We start from the raw sequence: 13,524 nt of genomic DNA, 5'->3' as shown, positions 1-13,524 counted from the left end.
TAATGAAAATCGGAAGGGGAAAACCCTTCTTTGATCAAAACAAAAAGTCTGATGCCTATTGAAGTGGCATGGTTAATATTCACCATATATATATTTTGTTTTCCAGATTCTGATGGGGGCACTAGTAAGTACCGGAGAGTCCCGAGTGGTAGGACCGAGTCGTCCGCCTCCCATCAGGCCACTCCCGAGGACGAGTCATCATCGGATGGCGATGTCGGAGTGGACTTAGATGGACCAGATCTGGTCGCTACCGAGTCGGGCGACATGGAGACCTCGGACGGCTCGGGGTCTACCTCGAGCAACACTTCCAAGAGGAAGAAATCCGGGAGTGGTCCAGGAAAGGTCCCGGAACCAACTGCTGCCAGCGACCGTCCTGTCATTTGCCCGACAGGAGAGGGGTAAACAAGCATTTCATTTGCATCATATTTTGGATGCCACACCTTTGACACTCACATATGCTTGTCTCTTATATCATGCAGTCAGTGGAAATTTATCCCGACACAACCTCTTGAGGAAGCACTTCCCTTGATTGTCCAAGCCGGGTGATGACGAGCCGCCGTCGCCAGGTTTAACCTGGGAGCATTACTAACACAACAAGGACGAGCACAATGTCACCATGGCCACCCGGGTCATCACTTTTTTTTGTAAGTATCTTCACTCCGACCATTGCATTTTTCCATATCCAAATCCTTGCTTGCGTGGATGGTGAGAAGATGCCATATGCTTTCTTGTAGCAAACATTTTGCTTGCGTGGATGGTGAGTAGCAGAAGGCGATCAAAGGCATCGTGAAATCTGCCCGAAAGATACTCTCTGACACCAAGCACACGCTGCGGTACAAAGCCGTGATGCAGTGTCGGCCGCTCGATGACAAGGGAGAGAAGATGACAAGGAAGACTGCTTGCCAGACCAACTTGTCGCGAGAAGAATACCTGTCAGTGGTAAGTGACTACATCGGTTGCTAGTACTTTGATTCATCCCTCTTGTTCCTCAATTATTCGATTTTGTCTGACTAGGTGAAGGAACTCTGGATGAAGGACGATTGTTGGGAGGCCCTGGTTGACATGTGGTGTGACCCAACATGGCAGGCGCAACATGTGGAGAAGGGAAACGATCGAGCCAAAATGCCAGGCCCGACTAATGTCCAGGGGACTCGGAACCTAACCGCTCTCAAGCAACACATGGTATGTGGATTAAGATGTTAATTTTTTTGCACGGTGCATCTTTGTTCATTAAACTTGATGGTTAGTTTTGCAGGAGGCGAAGGTTGGTCGCCCGGTCCACATCCTAGAAGCCTGGAGAGAAGGCCACAAGGGGAAGGATGGCGCCGAGTTCTGCAGCGAGTCGGCGGAGGAGAAGTGGGGGACCTTCAAAGAGGTCTTCCAGGAGGTGCACGAGCAGGAAGCCGAACCTACGTCCAAGCCCCTTGATCCCGAGCTTCTCATCATTGCTGGCGAGGGGAAGGGCCATGGCCGCCACCTCCTTTGCAACGGGGCGATCGCCACCTGCATGAGATACGCGCGTCGAGCACCAGCTCAACTCCGTCCATACAGAGTCACCCAACCGCCGCATCATGTGAGATAGCGCGTCTCAAGGTTAGCATCCTAACGTTTCATTTATGTCCATGCCTCGAAATAGCACAGTTCCAACCTATATGAGCCTAATGCCATGTTACAGGATTTAATGGAGCAACGGGCTGTTGAAGAGGAGCAAAGGCGGAAGGCTGAGCAGGAGTCCAGAGAAAAGGAACGGGCAGTCATGGACGATAGGTTGAAGCTGCTTGAGAATCAATTACAGGTAGAACATTATCTAAACTAGAGTAGAAGATTCATTACATAGGGACGAACCACCCTCACGTGACTCTACTCTTATAGGTTCTTATGCAATCTCGAAGCAGTGCAAGTGATGCCCCTCCTCCTCCTCCGGAATGTTAACCCGATGGCCTCTCCTCCTCTAGATGATCTATATATGAACAAGTGTACTTCTATTGTGACGTGTACGTGCTTTGCAAGTAGTGACAATATGTATGAATTTACGACTTGTGTGTGACGTACGTCTACCAAGTGTACTTCTATTGTGACGTGCACGTATTTTGCAAGTAGTGACAATATGTATGAATTTGCGACTTGTGTGTGACGTCTACTAGGATACTACATTCGACTTGTGTGTGACAATACGTGGACTATCCCTAATTATGCATATATATGTGGACTAGATCAAATTATGTCTATAATGATCAAATTATGCCTATATATGTGTGGACTACTCCAAATTGCACTGTAGTTATTTTCATCAGCAGGGATCAGAAAAGAAATAGCTTAACAGCAGAATGGATGGGAAAGATTTCCGAGAGCAACACTCGGAAAACGACATGCTACCAAGAGCACCTCTCGGAAAACTGGTCGTCTGGGAGACACTACTGTTGTGCCACACCTTTTCCGAGAGCACCCCTCGGAAAACTGGTCGTCTGGGAGACACTACTGTTGTGCCCACACCTTTTCCGAGAGACGCTCTCGGAAAAGAAGGTGAGCATTGCCGAGACCAGCTCTTGGCAAAGATATGTAAACTGTCAGCTGCCATGTGGGCCACGTTGTCCTACTGGTCAGGAGAATTGCCGAGAGCAGCTATCGGCAAAGATATCGTCATTTTTTTTTCAAAAATATTTAGTAAATTATTTGAAAATCTTATGTGACCAGTGGGACCACATGTCAGTTAGAAAGTACACACATAAAAAAGAAAATAGGATGTGGCATATACTTTGCCGAGTGTCGTTGGGCGGCTCTCGGTAATGTACGCAGTAACTGACGGAGCCGTGTTACAGATGGGCATGCCACGTGGCTCCTCTTTGTCGTGAGCGGCTCTCGGCGTCTGCAGGGTTTGCCGTGCGGTGCCTCTTTGCCGTGAGGCTGTGACGGCAAAGAAGGCAGTTTGCCGTGAAGTTAGGTTTGCCGAAAGTGACTCTCGGCAATTCCCCTGACCAGTAGGACAGCGTGTCCCACATGGCCGCTGCCCCCGCATATACCATCAACCCACCGAAGGAGCCGCTCGACATGAGTTGTTCCTTCGTCGTTGTGGTAGATAACAGAGTTACTGGCAATGTTTTCAATAGCCCGCTATATAGCCTTTTCATTAGGGTGCAGCTAAATGGTCCCATGTACAAATAGCCCGCTATAGCCTGCTATAGCTTCGTTATAGTTGATTTTGAGGTCCGCCGCTATTTGGCAATAGTCCGCTATTTAAAACATTGGTTACTGGCCATGAGTTGTGCTTGAGGGCATGCAAGGACGGCATTGCCCCTGCCTCCTGGGGTACACGCCATGAGTTCTCGGTCGGCGGTGCGAGCGAATCCGTATCTGGTCTGCCCCTCGTCTCCGTGTGGCACGTTGACTGCATCGTGTTCTGAATGGGACAACCCAGCTTCGCTTTCCTGCACGTCGGTGAACATTGTGGTCGGGTCTCGGTCGTGACAAGTGCGGTACGTGCCCGGCCGCTCCTCCATGAATCGGTACGTGAACATCACGCTCTCAATCCCATCTGCTGATTGTGTGCCAGTCTGCAGCCCCTGCAAGTGCCAAAGAACAACGAGGACTAGCTCGTGGATAAAGCGTTTTACATCGCAAGCTCGAATGGAAGATTTGGGAGGTGCGTACCTTGCGGGCGCCAGGCCATTGGTTGGTGCGGCTCTTGCGGATGAGAGAGTTGTCGACGGCGACGGTGATGACGGCGGTGTCGCTCATGGTCTTGGCGGCGGTCTGGCCGTCGATGGTTGACTGGCACTCTGGGGACTGGAACTTCTTTGCTACTAGCAGTGTGGGGGATCGATCGAACTTCTTTACTACTAGCTCTCTCTGACGATGGCACATCATATATATGTTGGGGTTTCGTGCGATCGAAGGAAGCAGAAACGTGGATGCGGAGCGGGCATCCCGCGTTAGCAGCTAGCTCTGTCGTACTAATGCTAGAAATAAGCTAAGCCAACATGCAGTCAACTAGTCCACCAAGCAACATTCATTCATATTCAGACGAGGGAGATAGGTACGTATGACTATGGCGTCAACACTCTTACGTACGCACGCAAGAGTAAGGCTTCATCAGCAAGGAAGCTATTATCAAGACACGGTCCGCTGCCTAATTCTCGTAGGAAATCTTCACATATATACGTACGCGCTGTTGAACTTCATGATTCGAAACCTGAGGGATGCTGGTTGTGTTATTATCATATGAGTTCTGCTATACGGACGATGTTGTTCGGCCGATTTTTGGACGATGCTATGTATCCAACCATACATGGATAGAAGCAAGAGTCGCACACGAACCAACCTATGGTTGGATGGTTACGAGGACAATGCTATCCCCAGCCCATCAGGGTTTAACTCCGGGTGCTCGCATTTTTCTGGATTCATTTCAGGATATTCGGTGATGCGCGTTCAATGGGAGGAGACGTTTCCGTCGACTATGAGGCACTTGTGATGACTTTGTCGATCTCCAAATGATCATCGTGTAAAAATCCTGCACGGAGTGTCGACCGCGGTACGAAGAAGACTTCTGCGCGCGCACACACACAATGAGTAACTTTCTTTTACAGCTATATTTAAAACCCTAAACCCTATATTCCATGAAAAACATTCTCTGTTTAAAATGGACCAATTGATCAAGTTCCAGCCAACTAGTGTGCTTACTGTCCTTTCTCAGTTTTTGTTTTACTGATATCCCTGTCAAAATCTCTGTTGGAAATCAGCAGTAGCCACATAAACTATGAATAATGCACGTAATTAGTCTTTAAACATTGTAATTTGGATGCATTTTGTCAAATAAGAATGCATTAAATTTAATGTTTGCCGATATACATCCATTCATGCATGTGGAGCCGGCTTTCTAAGGGGTTGAAATGCGCACACAATTGATGCAGCTCCAAAGTCCCAACTACTTTGCGCCAACAGTCAATGGCACAGCCTTAGTCTTAACTAGAGGCTCGCTATATCAAGGAAGTGTAGGGTGTCACATGCTGCATGTCTCGGGCTGTATTTTCCTAGTTCTTAAAAAAAATATAGCCTTCTTCTTTTTGCGAACTAGTACTACATAATTATTCAGCATTGTATTTGAAAACATGAAGCGACAAAAGCAAAAATATCATAGAGACTACTACATATTGTCTCTATTGTTTATTTACAGTGGGAAATCTTTTGACAACTCTACTAACTCAAGGCGGCGGGAAGCTGGAAGCCCATGAAACATAAGGCTTTTCTCTACAAACCCGCTTCCCTGCCATCCCTACTCTCCATGTCTCGACAATGCTTGTTTGCCTGCTAACCCATAAATTCAGACGAATGTAGTATCAAATCATTAGCTGTTCAAGTGCGTGGTCACTCTGCTTACTTAGTATGGTAATAATAGCCTTTTCCACTAGAATACAAAGAATTGCATCCGAAAAAAATATTACATAAATTAATGAAGCGCCGACACTAAAAATAACATAAAAATGAATGAAATTTTTACAATGTAAAAACAGTTATAACTAAAGTTTCCCAGTCAATTTACAAAAAAAGGACGAAAACCATTACAACACGCACACAAGACAGGGCACCAGTCTGACCTGGCTACTCATAGGACCCACACACACTGTCGAAAAGAGGAATACCATCAACATTGCTTACAAACTGTCATCATCAACACTTCTCCCTGAGTAAGCGACTCTGACTCAACCACAGATGACCAACCAAGAGTCCACAGACCAAACGAAGCACGGGAACCTTCTTACATGACGATCAGCTACGCATTCATATCAAGATGTATACTATTCGTGGGACGCCCTCAACACCCTACGACACAAGCAGCTGCCACCTCCTCCTCCAAAAAGGAAAGTTAGGGTTCGTGCCTCCCGACGGCGCCAGCGCAGGTCCGCCTCATCTCCGATGGCCCTAGGGCCATGGAGGCATGTTGGATCCTGGCATGGGCCGGCAGGAGGGCTTCATTTTTACTCGTTTTTTTCAAACTTGCTAGGGTTTGTGTCCTGCTCAAGAAGGTGAGACGGCGGCGGCTCCCTGCAGATGGAATAAAGGTCTCCCCGCCTAGCCTCCTTTCCGGTGGTGTGTCTAGCATCGTTGGTGGGCGTGTGGAGGTGTGTCTCCGGCAGATTTATCTTTGGTGGATTTGCTCGGATCTCGTCGTTGTTCGTCTACGTTTGTGTGTCTTCGGTTTGGATACTTTCGATCTACGTTATTTTTCATCGGCGGCGGTTGCTGTTCTGGGGTGCTGGTCCTATGGGGCCTTAGCACGACGACTTCCCGACTGTCTACTACAACAAGTTGTGCCCGACTCCGGCGATGGAGGGGCGATGACGGCGGCGCGCCTTCGGCTCACTTCAGTGCTTGTAGTCGTAGCTAGGTGGTCTACGGATCTGGATGTAATTTTTATTTCTGGTGTTCGTTGTACTGCCATGATTGAAGATGAATAGAATAAAAGTTTTTCCATAAAAAAAAGATGTATACTCTTCGATCTCGTTAGTTTAGCAACCGTCAACTCTTTGAGGCTTTGCCTCTCTTCTCGTGTTGAACCGCTAAGCTCCGCTGTTGAAAAGAAAAAGGCTCTTCCTGTTGCAAGCAGGAGAATTATTCCCTTAAATGAACGGTTGGGTTGTACTACTAGAATCATGTATCATCACTTCATTAATAGTCTAGAACGGTGGAATGAGGGAGAAAAATGTGCACAAAGCATGTTTAGTTGGTTGTGGTAATTCTCCTCTCAGTTTTAATTGGTGCCCGCGCACCTTTTGGAACCAACCACATATGTGTCATACAAAATTGGAGATGCCCAGCCTGATCTAATTAAAAATCACTACTTAAGATTGCCTCTATTTTGAATTCACTCAATTCAACTTCCTAATTATTCAATGTCCTAATTATTCTGCGTCGTATCATTAATTAGCAAGACAACAATACATAATTGTTCCAAACATCGAGAACACACAACCATTTACACATAAATTAGAGAGCTACTACACGATTACAAAGAAATACAACTGTAGTTTTTTTTACCATATTACTCACATACGTGTGACCTGTACATGGGGTTGGAAATCTTCACATATGTACCACCTGTACAACTTCATGTTGCTGTATTATCATATTATAAATGAATTACTAGAAGATAAGAAAATATACCTGATTGATGATCCCAGGGAGCATTGGCGAAAACGACTTCTGCACATACAGTACAAGGAGTAACTTCCTTTTACAGCTCTATTTAAAACCCAAAACCCTATATCCCACGCAAAAAAGCTCTATTTAAAATCAATCAATTGCTCGATGCTCCAGCCAACTAGTGTGCCTGTTGTCCTTTCTCTATTTTCGTTTTACCGATATCCCTGTCAAAATCTGTGTTGGGAAACAACAGTAGCCACAGTGTGAACTGTGAAGATTGCATGAAATTAGTCTTCATACATTGTAATTTGCATGCATTTTCACAAATGAGAATGCATTAAATTATACGTGTGGAGCCAGCTTTTTAAGGGGTTGGAAAAACGCAGACAATCAATGCAACTTCAAAGTCCCACCAACAGTCAATGGTGGAGAACGATTGCCCCATTATCATCTGCCCTAGGAGTTCAACAGTGGCGAATCTAGAAAAAAATGGAGTGGGAGCTGGGCTGCCTGTGTAGTGCGAACATGTGTTGGCTTGGGCTAGCAAGTGGCTAGGTTGGGCCTTGAGACTAGTAGTAAAAATTAATTTTACAGTGTTGGACGTGGGGCTCAAACCTGTTAAAGCAAGCCGCCCTAGTAGATTCGCCACCTGAGTTCAACATGACCAGGGTGTATTCTCGCATCAGGAAGCAAGGAATAACTAGCTAGGTCCCAAACTAAATGTAATACTATTGTAATAGTTCTCTACCATAGATTATAGTTTAGAAAATCGGACCGGTGACCGAACTGATGAGTCGTGTGGTTCAGGTTTTTATCGATCAGACTGCCAGGTTCATTCGATTCAACGCTGGTTTAATATAACAAGATTTTACGAAATAAAGGTCAATTAGGAATATTTATGTCATTTTTACAACAACCAAGGCTGGACAAGTTGCTTATTGGGCAGATTTAAGCACCTCGGCTCGACCCTGTGGGGCACATGAGACGAATATACATTTTCCACTAGCCCAACCTTTTTTTGGTTCAACAGCTCCGGTTTATCGCCTAGTTTCTAGAAAAAAAAAATGGCTGGTTCAACCGGCCCCGGTCCAATTGTAGAACCGCAGATGCTTAATAAACCACCGAGGCCATCGGTTCCGAGCTTTCGGGTCCGACTAGCGGTCCGGTCCGGTTTTAAAATTAAGTCATGGATTTGTCTCCATGTTCGCCTTGTTTTACTTAAAATACAATGGACCTCAAGTGACTCAACCTGGCATAAATTCCTACCGTCCTGTTGGGGCATCAAGGTTGGGGTTTCTCATCGTCCGTGCGTGGTGGCCAGATCTAGTGTCATTTGCCTCAAAACTACTCAAGGGTTCAACGGCGATGATTGCAACTCCAGGGAGCTAGTCGCTAGGGGCACGCACACGAAGCCTTCAGGACTGTCATCGACATGGTCAAGTCTGCTCCGATAGGGGAGTGGAGACATTGGCTCTCGGTGGCTCGTTCTGACGTCGCTATGGGCCGCTCAGTGGTATAGAGATCCCGATGTACTTTTATTATGTTTGACATGCTTTGTATTTCTGATGAAATTTTATAACAGGTTTGAATTATTTTAGCAGCAAATTACACAAATTAATGAATTGGCAACGCCAAAAATACCATGAAAATGAAAAATATTTATATATAGTGTAAAAATAACAACGTTAACTCAAGGCGGCGGAAATAAAGTTGCTTGGTCAATTTAGAGAAAACGGTTACAACACATGCACAAGACAGGGCACCCATCCGATCTGACTACTCACAAGACCCACACACAAACCACCAAAAAGAGGAACACCGTCGAGATTGCCTACATACTATCATTGTCGTATTTTTCTGAAAACAGGCGACTTCGGCTCCACTGCTGACGACCAACCAAGAAGATGTAGACCGAACGAAGCATGGGAACCCTCTCCATGACGATCACCTGCAAGTACATTTAAGATAACTATCCTCTTTGGTCACATCAGTTTAGGAAACTGAGTCATACGATTATCTTCGAGGATTTACCTTCCTCCACGTGTTCAACCGCTTAGCTCCGCCGTTGAAAAGAAAAAAGTTGCTTCCGGTATGCTCTTAGATCGAAGGTACGATTGAACTACATTTTTGTATCATCACTTTATTAATTGTTTAGAATAATGGAATGAGGGAGATAAATGTGCACAAAACAAGCTTAGTTTGTTGTATTATTTGTCCTTTCAGTTTAAAGTGGTGCCCGCACACCTTTTGGAGCCAGCCACATATGGGTCATAGAAAATTTGAGATGCCCAGCCATATCTAATTAAAAACCACTAGTTAAGATTGTCTGTATTATTCACACTCAAGTCAACTATATAATTATTCAGCATTGTATTTGAAAAAAAATGAGATCGGATCGTCGATTAGCTCCTTTCGACAGAATGAAACTATGACGTGGATCCTTGTTTTTCTGAATCTCCTTGTGATGCTCGGCGTGATGTCCCGGCCCATGTGCAAATACTATTTATTTGCTACTGCTTCACGCGCCGGTGTCCTTTCAGGGCGAGATTGAATGTGACTTGTGTCCTAATCTTGTTAGAGCGGAAATTCAAAAGACTAAATTTTGATTTTCTAAAACTGGAGTCTTCTATTGGTTTGTTTGGTCTTAGTTTCATGTTTTGCACAAATTTTGAAGTCCACTAATTTGCTTGCTAACTATGTTTTGCTTGTTTATCCGATTATTATTGGGATATACATGTTCCTCAACGAAAGGTAAAAATATTATTAGATACTCCCTCCATTCCACAATGTAGTGCTTCCTCTATCTCCGTGCTTCAACTTTGACCGTAAATTTAACTACCAAGACCGATTGCGGCGGGAGCAAAAATTATATCAGTGAATTCGTATTCGAAAGAAGTTTTTAATTATGTAATTTTTTCACCCGCCGCAGTCGGTCTCGTTCGTTAAATTTATGGTCAAAGTTCGACCTCGGGAAGCGCGGACGCACTATATTTTGGAATGGAGGGAGTATATAGTTATTACAAACATCTGGATTATCATACATTCAGTGACCGATAAATTACACATTTACACAATCACATATCTTTCCACTAGATTACAAAGAAATACACCAGTCATAAAACTTACAAAGTCGAAGCAGCGGCAACTCCAGAAATATAAAGGAAAATGGACGATGCTCATTTACAATGAAAAGAAAAGGAGAAATCAAGGAGGCTGTGAAGGCGAGGATTTGCTAGGACATAAACATTGGATTTAGGCAGACGTGTTCTGTGATTGACCTCACCTGATGAGACTCGAAGCATTTCCACAGCTGGCTCTTGATTGTCCTCCATGGCTTGGATATTGGATCCCAAGAACGGACGGTGGGGATTTCTAACTGTGATTTCTTTGACCTTCAAACCTCACTTTGAACAGCGCGTAACTGCCGAGAGACTACCGGAGGAGCCAATGGACCAGGCCATTCTGGTAGATATAAGGGTTATTGGCCATGATTTGCGCTTCGGCGCAGGCATGGCCGCTGCCCCCGCATATACCTGCAACCCATTGAAGGAGCCGCTCGACCGGGCCTTCATCGTTGAGGTAGATAACAGAGTTACCGGCCATAAGCTGCGCTTCTTGGCACACATCGGCGGCACGGCCCACGCCGTCGCCATAGTACAGCAGGACTTCTCGATCGGTGGTGCGCAGGCAGTCGTCGGCGGTCCATCCCTCGTCTGTCCATAGCGCGTTGACTGCACTGTCTACCGTGTCGGTGCTGGTGCATGCGCTGCCGCCGGCGCACGGCTCAGCTTCGGTTCCCTGCACGTCGGTGGACACTGTGGGCTCCTCCATGAATCTGTACGTGAACATGACGCTCTCATTCCCATCTGCCGGTGGCGTGGCTGGTTGCAGCACCTGCCAAGTGCCAACCATCACGAGGATTAACCGGTGAACAAAGCATTCTACATCGCCCTACGGAAGATTTGGGAGATGCGTACCTTGCGGATGCCAGGCCATGGGTTGGCGCGGCTCTTGCCGATGAGAGAGTTGTCGGCGGCGACCGTGATCACGACGGTGTCGCACATGGTCGGGGCGGTGGCTTGGCCGTCGGCGGTTGACTTGCACCCCGGGAACTCCAACTTCTTTGCTGCTAGCAGTCCCAGGAGGCAAGCCAGGACTCGATCGATCTTCGTTGCTATCAGCTCTCTCTGACGATGGTACATAATATATGTGTTGAGGTTTCGTGCGACGAAAGGAAGCAGAAACGTGGAGGCGCAGCGGGCATCCCGCGTTAGCAGCTGGCTCCTTCAAAAGAAAATAATAAGCTAAGCCAACGTGCGGTCAACTAGTCCACCAAACAAGATTAAATCATCATATTCACAAGGGGGAGGTGCGTACGTAGGACTGACGTAAACACTCTTACGTACGCACGTGCAAGAGAAAGGGCTTGATCAGCGAGGGAGCTATCGTTTGGCTGGTCGTGATGAGATTATTATAGCTAGTATCTTGCGTGTCAAGTTGACAAATTTGATGATCTGTCATAGAATAAATGAAGAAAGAAAGGAAGAAAGAAAGGGTTAAGTATTATATCATGATACCGTATCATAATAAATGTTATGCTATTATGTGTCATACTTGTTAATAAATAAAGTACTACATGATACTAATATATGATACTATGCATTAGGAAGGCAGTATTATACACTAGTTTCATTCATGCTGTTGAGCGCTTGTTCCACCAGGAGAGCATCAGTCTCGACGATCAGATGCACCGCGCCGAGCTCAGCAGCAACGTCCAAGGCCTTTTCCACCGCTAGCAGTTCGGCGCCAAAAGCATCCGCCACATGGTCAGCTCGCCCTGCACGAGCCGCCACCACCGTCCCGTCACTGTCGCAGACTATCACCCCCCATGCGCCAGATTGCGCACCTGTGACGTGGGCTCCATCCACATTAATTTTGAGCACGTCGGCCGGCAGGGGAAGCCAGCGCGGTGGCGTAGCATGAGGTTTGGCATTTTTGCTGAAATAACCCTGGTATTCCTCGGTCGTGCATGCAGCTCTACAAGCAAAATGGCCATGCTCCATGGGCTTCTCGCCTTCCCTCACTTTGTTCCTCTGCGTCCACCATTGCCACCACATGACGACAATCAGCATACGACCCTTCTCCGGAATCTGCCACAAGCTGTCCATTGTTGCATCCACGGATTCACACACATCAAGTCGCTGTCGAACGTGCTCCAGGCTAAGAGCACGCCATACTTGCTTGATTTCATGGCACTCCACAAAGAGATGTTTGCCGGATTCATTCCGGGAATTGCATAGGAAGCATTTATGATCCTGGATGGTCATGCCCCTCCTGCGTAGGATATCCTTGGTGGCTAGGGTATTGTGCACCATCCTCCAGATGAAGTGTTTGATTTTCCCCGGGCAAGGCATACGCCAGATCCTCTTCCATTTGTCATGTCCTCCATCATTCAGGTTGCCAGCCTCAGTTTGGGGCGCCCCACCAGCACCCCCCGCAGTCTCAGAGATTGCCCTCTTAAACTTGTAAGCCTTCCTAACCGAAAACAGCCCCTTAGGGTCAAAATGCCAGGCCATAAAATCCACAGCACCATCCCGCAGAGGCATCTGGAGTATCAAGGTTGCATCCTCCTCCCAAAAAGTATCCCGTACTAACTCAACGTCCCATTCGCCCGTGCCGGGGTCAATTAGCTCTGAGACTCTGGTTAGCAAGCTGCCCCCTCTCGGTGTGGTAACTTTGCGTGACCAGGCTCTCGGGATCCAGGGGTCTTCCCATATCCTAATACTCACCCCGTCGCCTACCCTCCATATAACACCTTGCTTAATCAGCTCAATGCCATGGGTAATACTCCGCCATGCATAGGACATGTTTGCAGTCTCCCCCGCCTCCAGAACAGAGCTGTTTGGGTAATATTGGGCCTTCATGAGCTGAGCACAAAGGCTCTCCGGTTCTTGGATCAGTCTCCACACCTGGCGGGCAAGCATGGCAATGTTGAAATCATGAATATCCCGAAAGCCGAGCCCTCCTCTCCCTTTGGACCGTGTGAGTTTCTGCCAGCCCACCCAGTGAATCTTGTTCTCATTGTCCTGTTGACTCCACCAGTACCGAGCAATCATGGCACTAATCTCCTCACACAGGGTCTTGGTCAAGTAGAAGACAGACATAGCAAATGTGGGTATGGCCTGCACCACTCCCTCACACAGGGTACCTATTTCTGGGTACCTAGCAACCCGTTGCCTAAAATGCAGTTCAGCAGCGGGTAACCTAAACACCACATGGGGAAACTTCTGCATGTCGTACCCAGGGTGGCCCCTCCAGATAAAGTTTTCATCTTCCATCCCCTCCGCCCATGGCCCACCAAGTGTCTCCTCATCTGTCAACGAGCCC

General features: G+C 46.9%; 2 protein-coding genes across 2 annotated transcripts; both read right to left on the bottom strand.

Moving 5' to 3' along the window:
- Positions 1 to 3,032: 3,032 nt before the first annotated feature.
- On the bottom strand, positions 3,033 to 3,807 carry LOC109768999 (uncharacterized). The gene is made up of 2 exons (XM_020327742.3): positions 3,649 to 3,807; positions 3,033 to 3,560 (listed from the first exon to the last, which is right to left on the bottom strand). The coding sequence occupies exons 1-2, from the start codon at positions 3,733 to 3,735 to the stop codon at positions 3,231 to 3,233; spliced, it is 417 nt and encodes a 138-aa protein (XP_020183331.1). The 5' UTR covers positions 3,736 to 3,807; the 3' UTR covers positions 3,033 to 3,230.
- A 6,079-nt stretch (positions 3,808 to 9,886) lies between these two features.
- On the bottom strand, positions 9,887 to 11,298 carry LOC109769000 (uncharacterized). Its single transcript, XM_020327743.3, has 2 exons — positions 11,115 to 11,298; positions 9,887 to 11,031 (listed from the first exon to the last, which is right to left on the bottom strand). The coding sequence occupies exons 1-2, from the start codon at positions 11,199 to 11,201 to the stop codon at positions 10,570 to 10,572; spliced, it is 549 nt and encodes a 182-aa protein (XP_020183332.1). The 5' UTR covers positions 11,202 to 11,298; the 3' UTR covers positions 9,887 to 10,569.
- Between the last annotated feature and the right edge of the window lie 2,226 nt (positions 11,299 to 13,524).

Source organism: Aegilops tauschii, chromosome 1 (genome assembly GCF_002575655.3).
Source record: "Aegilops tauschii subsp. strangulata cultivar AL8/78 chromosome 1, Aet v6.0, whole genome shotgun sequence".
NCBI lineage: Eukaryota > Viridiplantae > Streptophyta > Magnoliopsida > Poales > Poaceae > Aegilops > Aegilops tauschii.
Note: the sequence above shows the minus strand (reverse complement) of the source record. Positions and strands in the feature narration are given on the sequence as shown.

Excerpts from the sequence above, each read along its gene's own strand:
- LOC109768999 (XM_020327742.3), bottom strand. The coding sequence starts at position 3,735 with ATGAGCGACACCGCCGTCATCACCGTCGCCGTCGACAACTCTCTCATC. Across the intron at positions 3,561-3,648 it reads AATGGCCTGGCGCCCGCAAG|GGGCTGCAGACTGGCACACA; the intron begins GTACGCACCTCC and ends TGGCACTTGCAG.
- LOC109769000 (XM_020327743.3), bottom strand. The coding sequence starts at position 11,201 with ATGTGCGACACCGTCGTGATCACGGTCGCCGCCGACAACTCTCTCATC. Across the intron at positions 11,032-11,114 it reads CATGGCCTGGCATCCGCAAG|GTGCTGCAACCAGCCACGCC; the intron begins GTACGCATCTCC and ends GGCACTTGGCAG.